Source organism: Hippocampus zosterae, chromosome 16 (genome assembly GCF_025434085.1).
Source record: "Hippocampus zosterae strain Florida chromosome 16, ASM2543408v3, whole genome shotgun sequence".
Taxonomy (NCBI): Eukaryota; Metazoa; Chordata; class Actinopteri; order Syngnathiformes; family Syngnathidae; genus Hippocampus; species Hippocampus zosterae.
Window position 1 is genome coordinate 13381642 of NC_067466.1, and position 24828 is coordinate 13406469.

The 24828-nt window shown below is 44.5% G+C and overlaps 2 protein-coding genes across 6 annotated transcripts; both read left to right on the top strand.

The window, feature by feature from the left end:
• Nucleotides 1–1296: 1296 nt before the first annotated feature.
• Nucleotides 1297–8907, top strand: paxbp1 (PAX3 and PAX7 binding protein 1). Its single transcript, XM_052046816.1, has 17 exons — nucleotides 1297–1726; nucleotides 2029–2139; nucleotides 2363–2560; nucleotides 2819–3040; nucleotides 3117–3217; nucleotides 3541–3764; nucleotides 4030–4219; nucleotides 5102–5225; nucleotides 5872–5974; nucleotides 6051–6166; nucleotides 6255–6683; nucleotides 6849–6970; nucleotides 7070–7146; nucleotides 7230–7296; nucleotides 7694–7840; nucleotides 7936–8090; nucleotides 8326–8907. The coding sequence occupies exons 1-17, from the start codon at nucleotides 1432–1434 to the stop codon at nucleotides 8444–8446; spliced, it is 2802 nt and encodes a 933-aa protein (XP_051902776.1). The 5' UTR covers nucleotides 1297–1431; the 3' UTR covers nucleotides 8447–8907.
• A 451-nt stretch (nucleotides 8908–9358) lies between these two features.
• On the top strand, nucleotides 9359–24547 carry slc7a1a (solute carrier family 7 member 1a). Of its 5 annotated transcripts, XM_052046838.1 has the most exons (14): nucleotides 9359–9572; nucleotides 10528–10675; nucleotides 14755–15026; nucleotides 15107–15289; nucleotides 15571–15729; nucleotides 15829–16006; nucleotides 16342–16475; nucleotides 17187–17409; nucleotides 18746–18885; nucleotides 20136–20238; nucleotides 20704–20897; nucleotides 21925–22076; nucleotides 22173–22281; nucleotides 22429–24547. In XM_052046838.1, exons 3-14 carry the CDS (start codon nucleotides 14840–14842, stop codon nucleotides 22611–22613), a joined length of 1947 nt encoding a protein of 648 aa, XP_051902798.1. In that variant the 5' UTR covers nucleotides 9359–9572; nucleotides 10528–10675; nucleotides 14755–14839; the 3' UTR covers nucleotides 22614–24547. The 5 variants fall into 5 exon arrangements, with proteins under 5 accessions (XP_051902798.1, XP_051902796.1, XP_051902800.1 ...); XM_052046836.1 differs by lacking the exon at nucleotides 10528–10675; XM_052046840.1 differs by lacking the exons at nucleotides 10528–10675; nucleotides 18746–18885 and adding an exon at nucleotides 19481–19617 and having other exon boundaries at nucleotides 9360–9572.
• The last annotated feature ends 281 nt before the right edge of the window (nucleotides 24548–24828 follow it).

The window sequence follows — 24828 nt, forward strand, 5'->3', positions numbered from 1 at the left end:
ATTATTATTAGCTTCAGACAAGACAAGGATAGATAACCTTGCTCACGTGCACATGTAACTAACTGCAGCAAGACAAAAAAGGAACACTCTTGAAACAATATATTAAAGTGTGCAGTGCCATTGGAGTCGTGAATGGATATTTTGATTCTTTATGATGGTTCCTCTGGGATTTTCTTCTTTTTTTTTATTGCAGGCCGTCATGCTGGATTATACACGATAGGTTCTCCTCCCCTGAATTAAATTGCATCATTTATTCAATATTAATAGATATTAGATTACATTTTCCAAACATAATCTTGAATGATGAACATTTTATGAGAAAAAGGAGCTGAGCGACTTACAAATAAAAATAGTGCCATCAATTGGAAGACCTTTCAGAGAGTTATTTTTTATCCAATTATTGTTTTCAAGGCAAAGGGTCATCTTGATTTTAATTAATCACAACAAATCACTCCAGCTTCCTCCGCAGCGACACTTTAATTTCAGCAGTTATTATCCTTGCCACGGCGTCGACGCAGCACTTGAGTAATGGCTCCGTAATGACCCTCCATAACTGCATCCAGCATGTCTGCCATTTAAAGACGCAAGTGAACAATGTCAGACGTGCAGAATGCATATTGCTTGATCACGAACGACATGGGCCCCGTCAACCTTTTTACCCGCAGTAACGTGTTCAACATGGTACGTTAGCAATCAGGCATAACAGCATTTGCATTGGTCTTTCTTTGCAGACTGTTTCCGAGAGGCTTACGAACACCCAACGACTTCAACGTCTTTAACAGTGACACCAAAATGTATGCAACCGACACAGGCGTTAAATGATCTGCACCATTTACTGACATGTTCTTTTTCAGTTGAAAACTGACAAAATGACCTTTTTGCGCCCATTCATTTTCTGTAATATCCTTATTAGGGTTGTGTGTAAACTAGAATTTGTCCCAGCGGACTGGACGAGAGACAGGGTGCACCCCGGATTGGAGGGCACTAAAGAGAAGCAACTGGTGACACTCACTCCTACAGAAAATGACAAGCCCACATTTTAATCAACCTAACACAGGGAGACTCATGAGGCAGATGTGCAAAAAAAAAAAAACACTAAGCTTCCTGGACCTCTTACCTCATATATATTTTCAGTTTCTTTGGTAATGCATTAATAATGTAATGGTTGTTGTGTGCTTTCTTTGCTTTCACATACGAGTCCTAGTGAACCTATTTTTTAAAGGTTCCGAGATGTCCGCTGCACTTCTAGTTTTGAGCAGTAGGGGGAGTAGCAGACACTATAGACACAAAACAGTCACATCTAACGGAAAGAAGAAGAAGCGCACCGTGAGGAAAATGGCTCTTTAGCAGAATGGATGTCAACTAACTCACCCGTGGTTGATCTCTGTGTATCGATACTTTAAGCATGCTTTATCACCGCTGACAGCCAAAATGTTCAAAAGGATCAAACGCGCAAATCTTCGACGAAGGAACGAGTCCGATGAGGACGAGCGGGAGGAGAATGTGCAGCCGATGCTCGCGCCGACGTTGTTCGGGCCTGTTTTGGAGGAAGTCCCGTTCCTGGAGACGTCCAGCGGCAGCAACGACGTAAGCTTAAGCCCCAGGAGCAACGGCTTCGGGGTCAATTTTAAAAGCGTCAGGAGGGACAAGAAGGCGAAAGACGGCGCTCCGGTGCTCGGACCGACGAAAGCCAGTTTGCTGAGTTTCGACGATGACGAAGAAGAAGGTACCGCATCGGTGCTCATTTTGGTTTGCGCAGGGAGCGTGCTATGCCGCCATTTTCACATTGTTAGTCCATTTGGTTTCTAAATTATAACACTGGCATACGCTCCTTATTATTTAACAAGATAATTTGATAACTGCCATGCTGCATAAAATTAGTACAAACAGGTGTTTGACAAATCATTTTTTGTTTGTGCTTCGTGACTGACAGAAAACTTGTTCGATGAAACGTATTTGTGATTAGTAATTAATTGATGATCAATCCACTGTGTGTAACTGTCGGTGCCGTGACATGGCTTCGAACAGAAGGACCAGAGGTCTTCCGAGTGAAGAAGTCCAATCACAGCAAGAAAATAGTCAAGCAGCTGAAGAAAGAATACAAGGAAGACTTGGAGAAGTGTGGTGTCGTCAAAACAGGTGGGGAATGTCCGCGGCGTTACATGATGTGAACCGTTTACTGACATGTTATAACCACTGAAAAATAAAGGAAAATATCAATACTAATTCACTGACTTCCAAACACGATTCGGCAAAACGAAAGCCTAAAAAGACGCTACAAAGTAACCTACAGTAGTTAGCACGCCTGCCTTTTAGTTCATTGTCCATTTGACTCATCCTCATCTTTCCTTATGTTCCACAGAAGTAGTGCCTCAACCTTTTGTTGCCATCAAAGAAGAAGTGGTCAGCAAAGTGGGCAGTGAGCATGGCGTGGATGAAATGGAGGTTGATAGTGCTGACGACCAGAGGGAAGAGGCGAAAGGCAATCAAGTACAGAGGAGCAGCAACAACACTGGAGCAACATTCAACACGCTCTCCTCCCTCAACACTTTGAGACCTGGTACCACTTTGCAACACGATTAGCCATGAGCCTTTTACCATAACTTCATGTTTTTGTTCTATAGCATTGGTTCTCAGAATGGGTTCTGGGTGTGAGCTAAGTAGTCAGCAACAAATTATTTTACATAATTTAAAAATTATATAATCTGCCTGGGCCAGAAACACACTTACCCACCACGCAAATGCAAAATGAATTGCAACCTCCCCACCCCCCAAAACTGTGGTCCATTTCCCTTTTGGTACCCATTTGTTACTCTAGGCGAGATTCCCGATGCAGCATTCATTCATGCTGCTAGAAAGCGTCGACAGCTGGCCAGAGAGCTTGGGGGAGATGCCCCACTTGTCGAGACGGAAGCCCCCAAGAAACGCCTGGCGCAGGAAGACCAAGACGGGAGTGACGACGAAGACGAGGAAGAGAAACGCATCCGGTTTAGCGGCGTGAGGAGCAAAACCCAAAGGCAAAAGATCGCAGAAGAGATTGGTACGTTACCTCACTGGACATGATGAGCATGAGCCTTTTGCCGCCGTTGTGACCGTTGGCTCCGTGCGTGTGAAAGGTATCGAAGGCAGTGACGACGAGGCACTAGATACAGGTCATGATGAAGAGGTGAGCCGATGGGAGCAGGAGCAGATCAGGAAAGGGATCAGCATACCACAGGTGAGTAGCCACACACAACTCCTTGCTGGAAAACAAAACATGTTTCGAGCTATGTGTTACGATTCATTTACATCTAATTGTGAATTATTTTTGAGAATCGCTGAATGGTTTAGATGCCTTTGTCCAATTTAACACATTTAACAACTCCTCAAAATTTCAGTTTCTCAACAAATATTCCCCGATTTCTATGATAGCATATTTTTGCCGACGTGTTGGCTGTTCACTGGCTTTCCTCAGTTAACAACCAGCCAAATCGAAGCCCGAGTCATGTTGACACTAGTATCAGTCCCAAGTGACCACCTCATCTTGTCTCTCCCGACCAGGTCCAAAGCAGCCAACCGGAGGACACCGCGGCTTACTACCAGAACAGCTACGATACTCACCCTTACGGCGCGGGCTACAACATGCCCTTCACCTACAGCGTGATGCCCCCGCAGGCCAGCAAGCCCCCAGGCCCGGCAGACTGCACTTCGGCTCACTTTGGGCTCTCTGTTAGCGACTTAGCCCCGGTGTCCATTGATCTGGTAAAGAAACGCCTGCAGGATAGGTACGTCACACACACGACCAGCTTTTGTCATGTCGGACACTGCCTGCTCTCTGTGCTGCGGTCTTGGAGACCCAGTAAAGCTACATTCAGAGCTAAGCCCATACTCCACTTTGGTCAGAAACAAATTAGAATTCATTCAACTGCATTTAAGCCTTCTGCTGGATCTAATTATGCACTGTAAAGCAATCGTGCCCTTGACCTACTCCCTACTGCCTTTTTTTTCCCCCCCTCCACCACCTTCTGTCTGCCCATTTTGTGCCCGCAGGCTCGGTCATATGCGTACAGGCCACAACGCCAACATCAATCGCTACACGCAGATCCAAGAAGACCTTGCCGCCTCAGAGAGCGCCATAATGCAGCTGGACGGCTCGTCCAATGACAATGCAGATCAATATCAATTCTTGCAAGAGATGCGAGGGTATGTTGGAGACTTGCTTGAGTGTTTCGGTGAAAAGGTAAGGGAGATTATGTGCTCTGTGCTTAGATGTTTTGTGTCTGTCATCTGACCACATGATGTTTTCGAATGTCCAAGTGACAGATTTTATTACAAGAGGTATTTATAAGTCACTGCTAAACATTCTCGGTGTTACTCATATTCTTGGAGCACCAACATTACGCAACTCAACTTTATTTATAGAGCATTTTAACAAACACATCTGTGCTAATTGCTATCTGCAAAACAAACTGAATAAAATACTCTTTCCTAATCCATATAAACAAGCGTGCCCTTTTCATTTGTGCCGAGCATACAGCTGAAGCAGAGTTTCATTCCCTTTCGTTGCACGTGTTGTGTAGTGGAGGAGAGAGAGAGAGAGAGCATGCAGAGTCAATTCCGTCAGAATGAATAGTTTGCGCGTGTAAGAATGTGTAAACCAAGAGAATACTTCTGAAAACAGTGCAACGATTGTATTTGCTTAAGTGGAAATGCATGTCGAATTCTAAACGTTTTGGTCTTGCAGCACCATCCACATGGAGTAACTTGCAGCATCTAAACCCAATGTTTCTTTTAATTCTAGGTGATCACTCTTTTCATAATGCTAAGAGCGGCATATGGACCGACCGTAAACATTAAGACCTGAAACGGATCTCTTAAATTCTAGCGGAATATTGCCTGTTGGGTAAAAGCATGTTCTTTTGCTGGAATTTATTGCTTTCGCCACTGGCGAATTCTTTGCTTTTACTCCACAGTGGTAATATTCCAGACCCCCCCCCCCCCTTTTTTTTTTCTTTGGTCGACGTCACAATCCTCCTCTCCCTCACAGCAGCGAGGCATTCCTGTGACCCGGAGCCCTGCTTTTGTGTGGTTCAGAGGTCACAGAAGGCGTCGTATGTTTCAGGTGCCTGCCATCGAGGAGCTGGAGGCTGCCATGCACCAGTTACTAAGGCAACGGGCCTCGCGACTCGTCCAGAGAAGACAGGATGATATAAAAGATGAATCGGCGGAGTTTGCAAGCCTTTCAAGTCAGTCCATCTTGAAGGTTTTTATGATTCACTCGAGCGGCCTTGTTAGTTCTGTGTGAGTGGGCGAGCTCTATGTCTGTATGGCCGGGATGTGTATCCCTTATCCCCGATAAAAAGTGTGATGTGGTTCGTATGGATGGATGGCTGCGAGTGAGCATGTATCCATGAGAAAAACGTATCATCTAGTTTTGCACGGCTGAGTCTCGCTGTCAGCGGGATGCCAGTTAAGTCACTTTTTAAAGGTGACCAAAGTTGTCTTGTGACTTCTATGAGCTAACGAGTATTTTGCAGACAGGTAAGTGAACAGGAACTGATACGACTGGGGGATGGGCAGAAGATGATTTGATTTTACTACTAAACCCAGCCCGCCCACTAATTTGCTGCCTAAGGGAAAACATTTCACCAGTGCTCAGTTTTCTGTTCCATCAAATTATTACTGAACAACTGTTAATTTTCCTCATTGTCAAATGCCCAATCCGACTATAAATATGGATTTGTATCTTATTGCTTGAAGTACCGAATAGCTAAGGACAATTATCTGACTTAAAGTTAATATCAAATGTTCAGCAGAGTTAATGCGACGTGTGGCTGTAGGGTGATGTCTTCGTAACACGACCGACGCTCACATCACTCCTGTCTCTTTTAGATAAAGCCATCATGGCTCCCAGTCTGGATTCATTTGGTCATGACCGCACATTGTACCAAGAGAGCAGTCGCCAAAGGAGGATAGCGGAAAGGGAGGCCCGACGGTAAGAGGGATGAAAGGGGCGGGGGTCAGAAGTGTCATTTGAACACACTGTCAAATGTTAATCTCGGTGTTGCCAGAGCTCGACGGCGTCAAGCGCGAGAACAGAACGGAAAGTGGGCGGAGCACAAAGAAGGCTTGTCGTCCGATGACGAGGAGACCTCCACGGACATGACCAGCTTCAGCGTGGAGCACGGTATTTACGAGTCGCATTGACAAGACGAGACAAATCGTCAGCGATCAAACATGAACCGACACCGAGAGGCAAACTTGCTTCCTTCCAGATCGCATCACTCGAGAATGTCAGAAAGTTTTTGAGGACGTGCTGGAGGACTTTCATTCCATGGACTACATCAAATCCCAATTTGAAACGTGGAGGCGGAACTACGCCGAGTGCTACAGAGACGCGTACATCGGCCTCTGCCTGCCCAAACTCTTCAGCCCTCTCATTCGACTGCAGCTCATCACGTGGAACCCACTTGAGGCGAGGACTGGTTTTCGACTTGAGTTTTTAACCTTGCGCCGAGCCAAATCTCAAAAGCAGTCTTGTTATGCTCCTCTCCAGGCGCAGTGCACCAACTTTGAGTACATGCTCTGGTTTGAGACGCTGCTGTTTTACGGCTTTGAGGAGCACAGCACGTTGCAGAAAGGAGACAGCGACATCGGCCTGCTCCCGGCGATCGTGGAGAAGGTTGTCCTCACCAAATTGACAGGTAGCCAAACATCACTCTTGAGGCATGTTTTACATTTCTCAAAATAATATGCTCGTCACCGCTATGTTACTGAACTTCGCGGTGTAGAACACAAATTTAACAAGCACCGCAATTGTCAAGCGTCGCCCGAGCAGGGCCACTACAAGTGTTTCTGCGTCTGCGCAGTGTTGTCCGAGCAAGCGTGGGACCCGCTGTCAAACAGTCAGACGGCACGGCTCGTGGGTTTCATTCGCCGCCTGATGAAAGGTTACCCGACCGTGTTGCACGGGGACAACCAGTACACACGGGTGAGTCCTACTCACAACACCGCCTTCATGTGGACTTTCTTCATCTCAACACAAGCCTTCTATAAATGTACTTTGTGCTGGGTGGGGTTTGTCCATCAGGAGTTGTTGAGAACAGTCGTCCTGCGTATTCGGCGGACACTGGATGAAGATGTCTTCCAACCTCTGTACCCCAAAAAGTATGCTGCGCTTTTGTTAAAATGGAGTCTACCAAATATTACGCAGTTAATTGCACTCCTATTGTGATTTTGCTTTTGTTCAGTTTGCTGGAAAACAAGAACGGCGGTCCTTACTTATTCTACCAGAGGCAGTTTTGGAGTTGTGTTAAGGTTTGTAGAAAATCCCTCACCTGTTTCCGGTTCCCTACGTAGAAATTCACCTATTCGTGTTTTCTGTGGAACCTATCGTTAGCTAGCTGCAGAAAAACTTCCCTATTTGTGTGCATTTTCTCTCACATCCTAAGATGCCCCAAATTTTTCCCACTGCTATGTTTTATAGGAAAGTAGGAAATGGTGTCAAGAAAGTATTGTTGAAGACAGCGAGACAAAGTTCAAAGTTAAACGAGGCTTACTAATGGATGTATTTGGCACATTTTTTTTTTTCTAAAATCAAATCCTAAAGTCATTTCTTTTAACGGATAATGTTTTATTACTATACTTTGGAGCGTGCTATGATGATGGTTGAGTCTGCCCATGACAGGAGTCTAACAGCCCTCTCTCTAATTAGTTGTTGGGGAACATCCTGCAATGGGAGGGGATCGTCTCCACTTCCTGTCTCAAGGACCTGGCTTTAGACAGCACTCTGAATAGGTACATCCTCTCCGCGCTGCAGACCACCGAAGCCAGCGAGGACAATGTTCACAAGTCCCAAAAGGTAGCGTCTTGCTACATTGTTTTTTTTGGGGTGGGGGGGCTGTGCTGGGACCAGTGTGCTCACCTCTCACTTTTTCTTGCGCCATTTTTCCCCAGGTGGTAGACTGTTTGCCGATGCAATGGTTCAATGGGCTGAAGGGCCAGAAGACGCTTCCGCAATTGGAGCCGCTGTGTCGCTACCTCGTCCATTTGGCTAATTCGTTGAACCGCAGCAGCTTGGGCGCTTCTGATGTAGAAAGACGTGTGACAAAGTAAGACCACGTATTGCTTTCTTGATCGCTTATAAGTCAAACACAAACATTCTTCTGTGTGCCCTTTATGGAAATACAGTCGCTAACAGTTAAGCAGAGTACTAAAACATTTTTTGGGCACCTTGACATTGGGCCTACTGTAAACGAATAATTTTTTTGCCAATGTTCTTGGATCATGCTTAGCGATTTTTATTGCATCACAGTGTAACCTGGACGCCCTCTTTTGTGCCCACAGGGATCAAGTGAAAGAGATTGTGAAGATGCTGGTTTACATGAAGGCTGTGGACCACATAATTGCCGTGGCAGCTGAGCAAGGCATTAAGGACATCAAGTCTCTGTTGGATACCAAGTCATAGACAGAGGGAGGGCCGCGCCGACAAGTTCTTCATTATGTTTGACTCCTCACTAAATTGGACTCTGGGATAAAATGTGCATACTGAATAAAACACCTGTGTAAATATTGTGAATAATGTATAGAAAGGTTCCTCTCTTCATGCACTTGTCTAATAATCTTGTATCAGCCAGTCTAAGAGACTCTGGCTTCATGCCATAATACATGGACGCAAGATTACCGGATAAAATAGACTTAACTAAGTATGCACCGTATTTTTATTTTATGTAAAAACTGCCTTGTGAGTGACTCCTTTCACATTTCTTCCTGTATGTGCTAAAAGTGACCTCTTGCTGCACCACACACACAAAGAATAATGCCGCCGCCTCCTCACCAGCACAGAGTGTGCACACCATCTGTGAAAGTTGTACTCTGGTCTTTTGTTTTATCATCCGTCTGCTTGTGAATAAAGTATACACTTGGAAACGCGCTATACATTTGACTTGTTTCCCAGTATTCTCAGACTGACCACTTTGATATTTTAAAGCCCAAATTTTATAGATATGTCAAAACAATTTTTTCCCAATTACCAAGCTGGTCTGCAAATTATTATCCACAATGTCTGCCAATGACCTCTGTTGACAGAACCGTTACTGTTAATGCTTGAACACTTGACTTTTCTAGGGTTACCCTGTTTGACATCTCTATTAAATTGTTAATTAACCAAACGAAACAAAAATGAGAATGCTTTACTGAGAACATTTTTTTTTCTTTTTTCCCCAACGACCTCTATGAATGACCAGACTGATCCGTTTCCCTTTTAGAAATCTACTGCGGCCCTCGAGTTTCGAGGTTTGCTCACCTCTGGCTTGAATATCGGGACTATCTCGCACCATTACGCAACTGTGTCCAACACAAAGCGGGTGGGGCTACGTTGTGCGCGCGCGCGCGCATTGGTGTGTGCGCGTGCGAGTATGTGTGTGTACGCGTGTGACCACGTTTTCAACCAAGAGGCTCCGAAAAAGAGAAACTTTTCAACCGGATCGGAAAAGTTGAGACTTGTCGTATTTTCAGCCGCTTGCGTGCGCGTGTGTCTTCGTGGAGGAAGATCGCTTTAATATTCTCAGATGCTCTCGCTCAACTTATACAAAGTAAGTAAGCTACGTTGGTTTACTACGACTGCATGTGCACGCACAGGATCCACAGATAGCCCCGTGTTCGACTGCTTGGAACTTCATGTACAGGCTTCGCGCGAGAGATTCGTTGGCACATCACCGCAAATCACCTTAATTTCAACGCAGATTCGTTGATCCATTAGCACTGCGAATCATTATTAAAGCCCAATCCGCACACTGCAGATAACTTTAAAGGACTTGCTGTTCCTCTCAACAACATTGCAATCCGCCTATACAGCAGTCGGGGGGCGGGGGGGGGGGGGGACTGTTCCTTGCACACATCATTAAGTCGACCACAAATTGAGAGGACGCTGCATTTGTTCCACTTCGCTTACATTGCAGTGCTGCACAGATACGAACTCTCACTTCATGAAGTGTATTCGATGTTTTGAATAGTGCAAACTTGCTCGCGAGGTAGTAGTTTATAGTTACTTGAAAAGTGCATTTGAAGTCAGAAAAAATGGATCACCAAGTAAGCCAAAAACTTAATTTTAAACTAATAAAAATCTGCATATTGGAACTAATAATCCTATATTTGGGGGGGGGGGGGGGTTGAGGGGGCTGGGGTAGCATTCCAGAAGGTGTAACATCAGCAATGTGATTGGATACTGTGCTGACAGAAAGAAAAACTGAGACAATTAATAATGCTACATTACAAGACAATACATGGGGTGAGTTCTATTTTTCAGTGGGGGGGGGGGGGGGGGTTAAGTTGAAAACTTACTCGAAATAGTCAAGACAGGAGAGAGAGGAAACCCCTGTTTTTGAGGTGAAAATTCTCAACAAACAAAAATGCATTTCAGGAAGAAAAAAAATCGAGGGGAAGTGTATTCAAATCGAATTCTCGATAGTTTTTTATCAATTTATTTATTTTGCCCCTTGAATATTCTGCCAATCTGTAATTGTGTTATTACCTGCCCATGTGTGTGAGGTCAAGTTGGGCCATCTTCAGGCCGCATGGGATGCAACAGTGCAGAATTCAAATGGCCGACGTCAGCAGCTCCGAGGGGGATGGAAAGCATCTGGAGTGAAAGCAGCAAGTGGTTACAACAGCAGACATGCGACCAGCATATCAAAATGTGTGTAAAATACAAAATAATAACAATAATAATAAAAGAAAAACGTACAATCAGTACTGAGCACTGTAAGCCATCAACAGTTTATTGTAAGCTAACACCAAATCCTTCCCACCACTGCTTTATGGATAACATTTTGATTCTGTCCACCTTTTGGCTGTTCCAACAGCAGCCGTGGCAACCGTATCTCATTTATTTCCAGACCGTCTAACTTTAGCTGCCGTGAAAGTGGGTCACCAGTGGTTCTGATTGCCGAGATGGAAGATACCATCTATGCGTATCTTATGCTAGCTTGCGTGGCGGCTTTCCAGGTTGACCGAGATTGGACCCGCTCGCTACTCCCGTGGGCCGCTGTGGTGTTTATCTCATCACTAAGACGAATACACGAAAACTAGGTTTTAAAAGCAGGGTTGCAAATGGGAGCGGTTGTTGCTAGAATAAATAGACTGCCATGTGTATATAAGAGTAAACAGCGGGTTTTCCGACAAATTGTGTGGAAGATATCACATCAGGCCAGATATGAATCAGTCGCGAGTTGTCTGTCCAGAACTCTCGCCTTTTCTCGCTCACTGAACGAAGCAGCGAGGCAGCACACGTACTTCAGTGCATCCGGTTGAAGCACCTGATAAATGTTATTCCCAACGGGGACAATTATAATGTAACTTGATGGGAATTTGAGTAATATGAGGAATTTGACCTCCCTCCAGGCTAGATGCCGAAACAAGGACACAGCCTTGCCTTTATTCTTGCCGTTATTGACGAGCTCGGCTTACAAGGGGAGCGTCGTCTTGCACAACCGGACAATCACAAATGGGGACTGTTGTTGTTAAATGTATCAACTATGTATTTCAGTGTTAATGGTTTTAATTATGTGTTGCTACTTAATTACCACAAGTATTTTTAACAGTCCGCCCATGTTGGCATTTAACCCCCCCCCCCCCCCCACCACCCGAAAAAAAAACACAGTTTCAGCTCATTCTGCATTTCCACTCAAATCAATCACATTTGGGTATTTTTACACAATTCCTGCTTCCGTGTGTTTTACAGAACGTCTGTCACACCGCACCCAAAACATAAACATGATTTTCATCTAGTTTTCATAAATTCATGTACACTCAAGACATGTCATATTTCCTTGTAGTATTTTCAGAACAAGGCTGACGTGTACGCTAAGTGAACCAGGAGCACCACGCGCGATGATGTGCTTTGGCCCGAAGCAGATAAACATGTTTCAACATGGGCTTGCTGTTCTTTCTGACCTACAAAAATACTTTCCACTGGACTCTTTGTTCTGTTTTTAGCTTCATTGAAATTGCTGCCGCCAATCCACCTGAAGCAAACCCTCATACGCTGTAAATGTCAACAGGGGCATCTCAATGCTCCATTTTGATTGGCCGTCAAAGAACACACCCTTGTTTTTCCACCCGACACACCTCCACCGCTACTTCTACCTTCCACGCGCTCATCGACAACACCACTTTGATCATCATCGGCAGCAAATTATCAGACAACGCGAACCACCTCACAAGAGTGCTCATGACTTGCTGTCAGGAAATTGTTTAAATTTGTAATCGCCCGCCTCTGCATGATAACCGTGCTGCATTGTGCGCACGTGACTTCTGCTTGGAATAGCCGAGCCATGTGAGTGAGTCCTTACGATCCTATTTTGGACCCCGTTTAAGTCGCCGCACGCTCCTCTCCGGAGTTCAAACAATAGAGACCAAACGTGCTATTTAATCCCATTTTTCTGGAGGCGTGCAGTGCACCAGCGGGAGAAAAGTTCAAGTAAGTTAACTGTCAACACTCACATATCACCTAAGCCATGCGCAGTTGAGAGTCCTTTGTTGGCTGTACTCAAATGATAGATTAAAAAAATAATAATAAACTAAATAAATACAATATAAAAGAGGTGATGAAAATATATTTTGACTTGTAGATTAAATGTTTCAGGAGTCTTTTTAGGTTGCAGTCTGTCTGGGTTTTAGAATTGCATGGCGGGCCCCCATGACATGCCCGTAGCCGTAATTTAAGAAGTCCCCATTTATGCTGGTTAATTCTACCAACAGACCGCTTTTAACTCGGCACTCAGTTGCTTAAACTTAGTCACTGGGGGGGTTGGGGGTCATGCGGTCCACAAAGACGGGGTTGATTTACGGTTTCTGTGTGTGGTTCTGTAAGCACACTACCAGTCCAACTATTTTTACGTGCGGTAACTGCTTATTTTTATGAACTCGACTGGAGGCAGTTTATTTACTGTATCTCTACAGTCGTAGTGTGAGCAGGCACATTGTTGTGGTGAGCACGACTCTCGCCTCTTCTTGTGCACTGAACCAAGCAAACGCAACCTTGAAGGGGACAAATAGTTCGTAGGTGGGGTTTCAAATATTTGTTTTGTGTCCTGAAACTTAACTGACACACCTTATTTGCATTTTTTTTAAATATATGGGTCATGTTGAAGTAACATACAATGCCCAGGCAGGCTGTAATTCACGCATAGTGACCCGGGAATGCTTCATAGCAACTTCTGAGAAGCTTTATTTTAAAGTCTCTGGTCTGCTTCATGTATAATTTATCACCAGGAACATTTGTGCATCTCTGTGAAAGGGGTGCTAACCTTACGTTAACCTCAAGAGGAAGTTTCGATGGGGTGTGACATGACTCTTATCGCTGTCCGCGTGACCTTTCAAAGTTTGTGTCACCAAGTCAGTGACACAAATCATATGCATGACCGGATCATCGTGCGCAAGCTCTCTTTTCCATGTGTTCTGGATTCTTGCTCAATCACTCCAGAGGAACTGTAGAGATTGAAAAATTTCTCGGTCCCACTTTGTTCATCCCAGTCTGCTCCCCCTTTGTATGAACTTAACGCTAAGGAATGTGGATGAGATGTTGGGCTGCTTGTTATCATCCGTGGAGTATTTTTTCACCAACAGCTGTGGCGTTATGCATCGTAAATTGGTTCATCGTAAATTGGTTTGGGGTTAACAGAGCAGCATTTGGGGAATTGCCAAGTGTCAAAAGCTGAACACAATCTGTGTCCGTGGTTGACCTCCAATTTGTTCACCTTAAAAAAAAAATTAAAAATAAAGTAAACCACCGCCCTAAACCCTTGATTAAGAGTGCAGGTGATTGTTCAGTAACAATATCACGTTCATAACGCAAAAGTGAACCAGTTAACATCTCTATCATTTTGGTGAAAGTCAGGCCCAGTGCACACCTCACAACCGGTAGAACCAGTGGAACATTAATGCGCTCAAAAATATGGTAAGGACTTCATAATTAAAGCAAAATAGCAGCTTCCAAGATAACGGCTAGCATTAGCAGCTAACGTTAGCCACCAATTTGTTCGTCTTTGTTGGATATCTTCCGTTTCACTCAGTTACTGTCAACACCCGGCTAAATGTCACATCTTTTCGGCTGGCATGGGACAGAAATACTCCGGAATTTTGGACGGGGCATTGTGACACGCAGAAGTCTTACTGCTTTGAACTTGAGTCCACTCACTTCATGCAAACTTGCATCATATAACAGAGCATAGTCCATGCTTTTTGTCAACTGTCAAGGCCTATGTTCCTGAAAACTTTGCGGTGCGTTTCCTAATTTTAAGCTTGCACTGCATGGATAAGGATTGTTCGTGTTCAGGATGAGTAACTTCCGTTTTGCTTGTCTATGAATAAGCGACGCCAAAACCCTTGCCGTACTTGTCATGAGTTATGAATCTTGGGTCAACCGGGGATTTGGGTCGACGCCTGCGAATGGTGTTATGTAACACGTGTCAACAACACATCCAGCAATAAAATGGATGATCCCTATAGACTTTTTACTTTTTGGACACTGTTCAGAAATGGTGGATTTGGGAAGTGTTATATAACACAGGATACTGCTCGACTTAAGTTGTCCAGGATGCCCGTAGTGTAGATCTGATTGCAAGCGTGGCCGCTAAAAGCCTTCCCACAGCAATGTGCCTCTCTGCCAGTGGATCGAGCTGTATATAAATGTACGCTTCAACCCTGCGCTCATTTCCACCGGCGACGGAGACGCTTGCATCGCGTTTATTGTAAATTTTCTCCTTCCTTCAAAAGGTGTGTGCCGGTTCTCCCCTGTGACCCCTAAATCGAGGTCAACCGTCTCCACCTCGCTCGACTTCCCTTCCTCGTAGTCGGACCGATGGGGCTGGACACACTTTTGAGATTCGGAAAGCAGTTGCTGAGGGTCAAGGTGGTGGACTGTAACGTGGAGGATTCCCGTCTGTCGCGATGCCTCAACACTTTAGACCTGGTGGCGCTGGGAGTGGGGAGCACGCTGGGTGCCGGCGTTTACGTGCTCGCCGGCGCCGTTGCGCGGGAGAACTCAGGTAATCGCCATCCGTGATTTAAAACCCCTGTGGTATGCTGTTGAAAGCCTTTCAGTTCAAGCTTTGCGTTGCGCTTTTAGGTCCCGCCATAGTGCTGTCATTCCTGATCGCGGCTTTAGCATCAGTCCTAGCTGGCTTGTGCTACGCCGAATTTGGAGCTCGTGTTCCCAAGACGGGCTCGGCTTATTTGTACTCTTATGTGACTGTTGGTGAACTCTGGGCCTTCATAACCGGATGGAACCTCATACTCGCCTATATCATCGGTAAGCCCGCATTTCCGACTGTAATAAATCCCAACAAGAGCATTCAGCGAGTAATAACTTCCTTGTCTAGTTGAAATGTTACCCCTACTTGAAATGTGACAAAAGGAATAACCTGATCTGACAGACACGTGTCTGAAAATGTTCTATGTAATTTTCTGTCAAATTGCAACAAAGTGAGCCGTCAAAATGCAGATCTAATTAAAATCAAATGTCTTTCAAACGAGTCTTCTCACGGTGATGACAAAAGCAATCAGCCTCAACGAATCTTCCCTGCAATTCAGGTACTGCTAGCGTGGCTAGAGCTTGGAGCGCGACCTTTGATGAGTTGATAGGGAAGCGGATCGAGGAGTTCTGCAGAGGGTACATGCAAATGAATGCACCGGGAATACTGGCGGAATACCCGGACTTGTTTGCGGTTGTCATTATAATCATCCTCACAGGTAAAAAAAAAAAATAATCATCATCATCATTTTTGTTTGTAAAAACACCCATCCCTTTTCTGACCATGCGGTTCATTTTTTTTTTTGTTAACTTCGAAGGTCTGCTGGCGTTTGGAGTAAAAGAATCCGCAATGGTCAACAAGGTGTTTACTTGTATCAACATGCTAGTCCTGTGTTTCATGGTGATCTCTGGCCTGGTTAAAGGTACTTTGAAGAACTGGTACCTCGACCCTGATGAAATCCTGCATGCCAGCAATAGCAGTAACTCCACTCTCAAGTAAGGATATATGCTGACGCACACTCCATGCTCACGATTTTCGTTACAAGAATGAGGCAAGGGACTTTCAGTTTTCCTGTTGATTCAAGTCGCAATCATTGTGCCAAGTCCAATTCTTGTCCCACTTAAGGGACACCACACACCCGATCCCAGCACACCGCGCAAGTGCTGGATTCGGTCCGTCGACAACTTTGCTAATTACTTCCACCTTCGAGATTGGAGTGGAACATTTTGAGACTGTTGACTGTTTCTGTCCATTTCAGGACGTACATCCAAATATGGTATGTCAGCTGTCGTTTTCATAATCCAAGTCTCCCCCCCCCCCCTGTGTCTAGTTTTACAGATGTTTTACCAACTAGAGAGGAGTTAGGAGTTGGTGGCTTCATGCCATTTGGTTTCACAGGCGTCCTGTCTGGAGCCGCGACCTGTTTTTATGCATTTGTTGGATTCGACTGCATAGCAACCACAGGTCAGTGTTGATTTGGCCTTCCCTCGACGAGTCTTCCTCTAATTTCCGCATGCCTAATATCAGCCAGTGGACATACTTTTGGGGGAGTGTAACTAGATCTGGAGCAGAGATCATGTCTCCAAAGCTTGTCCAAACATTTTGCGCCGTTACATAAGCAGGGCAACGACAAACGTTCAAGTTTTAGAGTGCTTGGCCCAGTGCGAAGTGTGACGCCGGTAACAAGAACCACTCGGACAATTTTCCTTTTATGTACTGTAACTTCTAATCTGTTCACTCTGTAAAAGGCTTGTAAAAGCTCCCTCTCAGCCTTCTGTGTACTGAATGCTAATTGGCTCCTGTGACGCTAACCCTGAGCGATTACTGGGGTTGTATTTAGGACGGCGCTTCAGTCGCACACATGGCAGAAAGACTTCAGTTTGTGTGTGTAATCTGGGTCAGTCGGTGGCTTTGACCTGTCAAAAACAGCAACATCATACTTTACTGCGACATTTTTGTTTGGTGCTCCATGAAATTTTCCTTCTGTGAAATATGTGCCTTGGCTCAGTAAAAGCTGGCAATACACTAGGAAAGAGTCAAGTGTGCAAAGTACGGACAAGGCAAGCCTTGTGCATTGGTTGCAAAATCTCGAGTGGACAAATACGGAAACACACCACGAAGACTGCAAGTGTACCTAACAGTTGGTTGCATTTTTTTTATACACGATCCTAATAGGAGAAGAAGCAAAGAACCCGCAACGAGCCATTCCGATCGGCATTGTGTCGTCGCTGCTCATCTGCTTTGTGGCCTACTTCTGCGTTTCTGGCGCCCTGACGCTCATGATGCCGTACTACCTGCTCGACAGTAACAGCCCCCTGCCCGTCGCCTTTAAGTACGTGGGCTGGGACGGAGCCAAATATGCGGTGGCTGTCGGCTCCCTTTGTGCGCTGTCCACAAGGTAAGGCCTTCTTGGACTATGCGCATTGATGCGCTTGCGGTCCGCCGGTCTATTTGTGAATGCGTATTTTTAAAGTCTTGGCTTGCTCAGTTTAATGGCATCAGACTGTGTGAGCGGTTATGGGATCACTAAAGGTCACTGCATGCTACATCTTTTCTAAAAATCTGCCATGACTGGAGTAGGTCATGTGTCTGATTGTGTGTGTGTGTGTGTGTGTGTGTAACCTTTAAAAAGTTTGTATATTTTATTTTTATTTTATTTTTTTACACTAGCGTGGACTCTCAGCTTAGGGACAATTCTTTAGTCAAATTAACTTTAAACTGATGTTTGCTGGAAAATATTTTCATTGATTCTTTTTGGCGTCTCCTCTGTGGGTTATAATAGTTTGGAATTTGTCGTGACGGTCATTTTTTTATTTCATTTTGACTTGCTTTTTTTAGAAATGCAGCTATTAGTTTATGTATTAGTTTTAGTTTTTTGTATATAGTATATATAGTATTTGTTGAGTGTATCATTAAAAAAATAAAAAGTCCAAATAAACATTGAGCAATAAAGTAAACCAACCTCCTTCTTCTGTTAGGTAATAACAGATAATATATAAAATATATAAAATTGGCTCCGAAAGCTTTTAAATGAAATGTATTAAGTCATAAATTATCGCTATGCTTATCATCAATTTTATCAAATGTCGTTTCAGTTAATTTTCATATTTTAAAAAACACGTTTATTTCAACTAAAATGGATTCTTCTCCCCCCCAATTCTCGTTCTCGTTATTTGTGTCTGTGCAAAATAATTTTTTTATGACTGATTTTGCAAACTTATAAAAACATTCAGCACAAACCACTCGGCATACGTCCAATAATGCGAAATGCTGTAACGTAAATACGTTGTCGGGGGGTGGGGGGGTCCCTTCAGTGGAGCTTGCCTTGGTCTTTTCAGTTGACTGTTGCAGTCTCTCATGCCGCAAACTCCAATTAATTCCAAATGACTGACAAAATGGTGCCATTTGGAAAACTCTCTTTGAAATTTGTTTGACCTCTGAGAGATTATTTAGTAACTTATTGCGCTGATCTGACCTTCCAAATAGCAAACAGGTTATTCCGATGAATAGGTGAATCGATCCAAACAGTGTTTTTAATTGCATGCCACCATCACTCTCACCCGCATGCGTCATCCTAAACTATTTACTTCATTGTTATGGATGTGACTATGAATGCTTTGTCATATTTGTTGACTGTTTGAGCTAATGCCTCATGTTTGAGCACTGCCTTCTCACGTACATGCGGTTCCAATATTTCCTGGTCCCCCCCCCCTCCCCTCCCTCGCTTCTGTTAGCCTGCTGGGCTCTATGTTTCCAATGCCCCGTGTCATCTGGGCTATGGCTGACGACGGGCTGCTTTTCAAGTTCATGGCCAAGATCAGCCCGCGCAGCAAAACCCCGCTAACTGCAACCCTCACCTCTGGCATAGTGGCAGGTGAGACACTAACACGCATGTTTTCGAAAGGGCATTCATGGTTTCGGAGTCGTCCTTTTTCATGCTGCGGAGCTCGAAATGTGGGTTGACCCTTTTGGGATTTTTTTTTTTTTGGGTGGTGGTGGGGCGAGGGCGGTTGAGAGAACCCTGGCAGAAATAAGTACCGGTACTGGTCCCCAAGCATGTAAAAGGAACGTACTAATCCTCTTTGATGTCATGTGGCTTCTCTTCAGAGGACAACTAAATGTCGATTGATTATTTTTGAAAATCCGCATTGGAATGCAGATTGAAAAAAAAAAAAACAAGTGGGATTATTCGAATCTTATTCGAGACCATCTTTCTGCATGCAAGCATCAAACGACAGATAAAGTCCCTCCCCAGCATCGCCTTGCTGCCAACGTGCAGCCGGTTTTAGCTCCCGCTGCTTTTTCTTTCTACGGCAAGACTGCATCTTTCCACCTGCATTCGTTTCCTATTGACTAATTATTTCCCTTCCCCCCCTACTGACCTTTCCCAATCCCCGCCCCCAACCCCGTGCCCTGTTCTCATGCCTGTCACCGCATTCTGTTGTTTTCCTCCCCCCGCGCCAACCCAGTCTGTTGGGTTCCATGTTCCCCCTGCCTCGTATCATCTTTGCCATGGCACGAGATGGCCTGCTCTTCTCCTTCCTGGCCCACATCAGCGAGAGGAAATCCCCCGTAACATCCACTGTGACTGCTGGGGTTCTGTCTGGTAAGATGAATAGGGGACGCAAAGATGTCTGCATGGGTTGTTTTGGAGTTCGCGGAATGATGACCCGTCTTAAAAAAAATATGTGTCTATGGTAGCAGAGGTAGTGACCCTTCCCTTCAGTAGCCTTCCGTTATTAGCCATTAAGATATTTGATTCGAGCCTCACTTGCAACACACTTGTCAGCCATTTGTTGAACACCAATAAGATAGTATAACAAAGGCATAATGAGTCCATGCAGTTCACGCCCAGACACTCACATGCCAGCTCGCCAGCATCAGGTCATCCCACTTGGCCAACCTCTTCGGGGCACATTTCTAAAACACATTCTGTGCTTTTGCTTTTTTTTTGCGCGCCTGTTCAAATAGACTGAAAAAAGTCCCATCTGGCTTTTTACCAGGAAAATGCTGATCAAGAGGCTTATATTTATGCATGGCGTGAACCAAATTACAAGTTTGCCTTGTCTTTGTCACCAAATTTCTGACAATTGTCTCTTGTTCCACTTGTTTTCCCCTTTCAAGCTATCATGGCCTTTCTATTTGACCTGAAGGATCTGGTGGATCTGATGTCCATCGGAACGCTGCTGGCCTATACATTAGTGGCTGCTTGTGTCTTGGTACTAAGGTGAGTGGAGCACCGTCATAATTGTTCACACAAGAATCAACAAAAGGGGCTTCTATCAGTCCATTCGGCAACATTTGTCAGACGAGCAGGATGTAGTTGACTGTCAAAGTCAGTCTCCCGTATTTTGCCCCCGTGTGATGAGTAGAAGTAACAAGTAATACGACCAATCGGTGCTTCATCAGCACGGTCGCCACCCTGACACTGCCACGTCTGCTCTCAAGCAACCATTGAAATTGAGCCCCGCATCCATACTGAATGTAATTTCACACCTCATCATCTTTTATACTGCACGCACAGATTACGACTGACTTGAACTGCATGTGCCGACATTATGATTGACAGTACTCATAAGCAGGCTTATGACCCGCTAACGTTGCAGCGCGACGGCGTATTGCTATGCGGGCACCGCTTCTTGCAGCTGATTCTAAGTTGAATTCGGCTCGGCGCTGCCTTTTTGATTGCCAGGTACCAGCCGGAGCAGCCCAGTGTGATGTATCAGATGGCCAATATGCAGGAGGAGATGGAGCAGAGCGACGGCAGTATGGGCATGCTACCCGGTGTGGAGGAGAGGTTCCGCTTAAAGACGCTCTTCTTCCCCGACAACCCCGATCCGACCTCCCTTTCGGGCTTCACGGTCAACATCTGTGCCTCGATTATGGGTATGCCAATGCGCCTGACCTACTTTCATACTAACTACAGGTGGAAACATTTGACAGCAAGAACACAATAATTGAGTGGGCAGGGCCTCTGAAACTTCATGGGTCCAGAGACTTCTAATAGGCAAGATTTTTTTCCCCAGCCCAAGTAGCCCCTCATTATCTTAAATGCCTGGGGAATAATTTACTTTTTCAACTTTTTAATCTTAATATTCATGACCTGCCTTATTGACAGGAGCTGAACCAAATGCAATCAAATTCAATTCAATATTAAGCCATTGTTGCTTCCACCACCAACATGGCTGTGAACAGAGAGGAGCTCGTTTAACAAAAGCAGTCAATGTTGCCCACTACTCTATATTTAGCCACTTTTCCAACAACTATTTAACATCCATTCATCCATTTTCCGATCCGCTTTATCCTCACAAGCGTCGCGGGGTGGGGGGGTGCTGGAGCCTCTCCCAGCCGTCTTTGGGCACTAGGCGGGGGTCACCCTGAACCGGTTGCCAGGCAATCGCAGAGCACACAGAGACGAACAACATCCGCACTCACACCTAGGGACATAGAGTGTCCAATCAGCCTGCCATGCATGTTTTTGAAATGTGGGAAGAAACTGGCGTACCCGGAGAAAACCCACGCAGGCACGGGGGAGAACATGCAAATTCCACACAGGGAGGCCGGAGCCGGAATTGAACCCACAACCTCTGCACTGTGAGGTCGACATGCTAATAACTCAACCAAAGGCCCACTGATTTAATAATAACGATTTTAAAAAACAACAAAATTAAAATTCCGGACCCCGGTTTGAGAACCGCTGTCCTAGGATCTTACTGACAACAATTGATAACTGAAAAATATTTTCATGCAGACATTTATGAAGTAAATCTACATACTCCCCCCCCCCCCCACACACACACACAAAAAAAAATTACCCAATCTGATATCGAGCAACATCGAAACGGACATTTATCACTTAGATTCGATTTGACGGGCATTCGCATTTTAATGACACTCTTTTGTTGCTATGCAGGCCTACTGATCCTGGTATTCAGCGCACTGGCAGTCCAGGGAGGCTCAGCTTCGTGGAACATTGTAATCCTCAGTATTATCTTCATCGCGTGCCTCCTCCTTACTTGTATTGTCGGGAGACAGCCGCAGAGCAAAACCAGCCTTTCTTTCAAGGTTTCTTTTCTTTACACCGCCGCAAATTAGCACATAGTCAAATGAACCAGACTTCCTGGACACTTGTCCCTCCGTCTGTCATCTTTTGCTTCGTAGGTTCCGCTGCTGCCTATTCTTCCGGTGATCAGCATGTTTGTTAATGTCTACCTGATGATGCAGCTGGATAGGGGCACTTGGATACGGTTCTCAATCTGGATGGCTTTAGGTAAACGGATCTTTTTTCTTTGAAAAAGTATTCTCAATCACAAAGTCAGATTGATTTTATTATGAATGTTTGACAGCGCAGAATTTCAGCCCGGAACCTCAAGGCGGATTCCACTTTCATTTTTTTTTTCCATCTGTTTTTCGCTAGGTTTTCTGATCTACTTCTGCTACGGCATCCACCACAGCGCAGAGGCGGCAGGCGCCCGCTCATCCCCCGGCACGGAGATGAACGGCTTCAAGCGCGATCGCGATTCGGTCTCCACGACCCCCGAAAAGGAGGCCTTCCTGAACGAGGGCATCGAGGTCAGGGAAGAGGATGACGGAGACTTGTAAGGGAGCGTTGTTGGGCATACACGACGACCTGGCCTGGCAAACGGTCTCGCGGTGTCATTTGGACAGGATATCTCCCAGTCCTTCGAGTAACCGTTAGAGTAGCGTTCACTCAAATGAATGTTAAAACTTTCACATTCAAACACAGGACTTGTGAAGCTGCACATTTCGCTGATGAAAAAGAATTCAGCTGTCTTACATAGCTTGCTGCTGCTGCCATGGAACCGTTCTCAAATCCTGGGTGACCATCATATTTTGTTCATCCGAGTCAGATTATGTCTTCAAACATGTCATCGCCAAATTTTTTTATTCCCTAGCAATGAAAACAATGTTACTTTTGCGTAGACAGTGTTGGACGAGTTACTTCCAAAAAAAAAAAAAAACGCTTTTAGAAAATAATTTTGTGATGTTTTGGCCTCTGAATTGTTCGACATTACACTCGCTCTACATTTGGAGTTATTTTCAGCAAGACAACGACAGAATGTAAATTAAACTTGAATATATTCATGATATTAATGCAATTTTGATAGGCCTACTTTCCATTTAATATTGAAACAACTACTTTTGCTTTACAACTTTTTTTTCACAATTTTGTTACATCTGTTCCGCAACGAAATCCCAGATGATTTTAAAATGCCAACGCCACACTTTCTTTAGATCGGGAAAGTGGATATGTCCAAGGACCATCTTGTCACCCCAGTGCATTGTAACATGCCTTACCGTGATTGTAAGAGGCATCATATTTCTGAACGCACGACAGTAAAAAGCGAACCTTACTCACGGGAATGTATTTCTTGGCGTGCTGCAGTACGTTCTAGCATCGCAGACACTTATGCAAGTGTTGTTGTAATGTTCTCCCTCTTCTGGCAGGACACTCTTAACACAAATAGCTCATCTCTGATCGTATTGATGTCCTTCAGTGGCGGAGCAAACGGCCGCACCTGTTAGGGCAAGCAGCGCAGCGGAGGATGCGGGTCATACAAAAAGATCCGGCGTCACAAAATAAGGTCATGTAGTTCGGATAGAATTGATAAATCGATGACGAGTGTTGAGCATTGCGTTTTCACAGTGCTGGCTGCTGTGTCCTTTTAGCACCAATACCTTATGACATTGCTTATTTGCAAAACAGAACGTTGAAACAGCGCGTCGTTTGGATTTTATTTTTCTTATGGGGGTTTTTTTTCCTTTCTTTACCTCGTTCTAGATTGTACCCGGTTTGGTATGATTCTATCCATGTCCCCAGCATCGCGGCCTTTTTTTTTTCTGCCAGTTACGAAAGATTTGGATACAAACCAACATTTCGTTCTCAAGTTTGAATGAATGAATTGTGGTAACATTTACAGTCGCCACAACTATTTCTAGCTTGCGGTTCAGGTCTTGTTTTTAAGATCAGTTATTTACAGTTTGGGCTGCGCAGTCACCTGTGCAACAAAGTCATTTGACTATTTACAGAGTATAATTAAAGAACATGTATATAATTCTTTTTTTGTTTGTTTATATTACTGCAAGTAAATTATTTGTAAATGCGGGAGTGGTGTGTGTTATTTTGTATATCCGGTGTATAAATTGTCGGCAGATGATTTGGTTACAGTGGGTTTAGTATTTTACAGCTACAGGTGTTTTTTTTTTGTACACCATAGCTTGTGTCCTCGCGATTATTCAAAAGCCCCGAATTCACTTGTCATAAGAATTACTGTACATATTAGCAAAGGACCGTTGTTGGGAGTCGAAAGGGTGTGTGTGTGTGTGTGTGTGTGTGTGTGTGTGTGTGTGTCGCTAAGGCCTTAAATTCTGTTCCTCATCTAATCTTTACAAGGAGATGCAAAATAAAAAAGTAAAAAATTAAACAGGCTGTACAGTCATAATAAACTCCTTGAACTGTGCATGTTTGCTGGTTATTTGTCAGAAAGAATAAAATAATATTTCCATTCTTTGAATTACCGCAGACTTCATTTTGTCCTAATTCGTGGACCGGCCGGGATGCATTTGGTAATTTATCACAATGCATTTGTCATTTTGTCACCGTTTCAACACCTTCCGCATCCACTTATACACACAAAAGAACTACATAATCAAAAACGAGGACTAAATAATGTCATGAGATAATTCATTAAGAATTTAATTATGATTGGCACCATACTGAAAAGTAATATGTAAATGAAATTGTAACTATCAAGAAGAAAATGTGAATTTAATCGTAACTGCCTTGACTCAATAA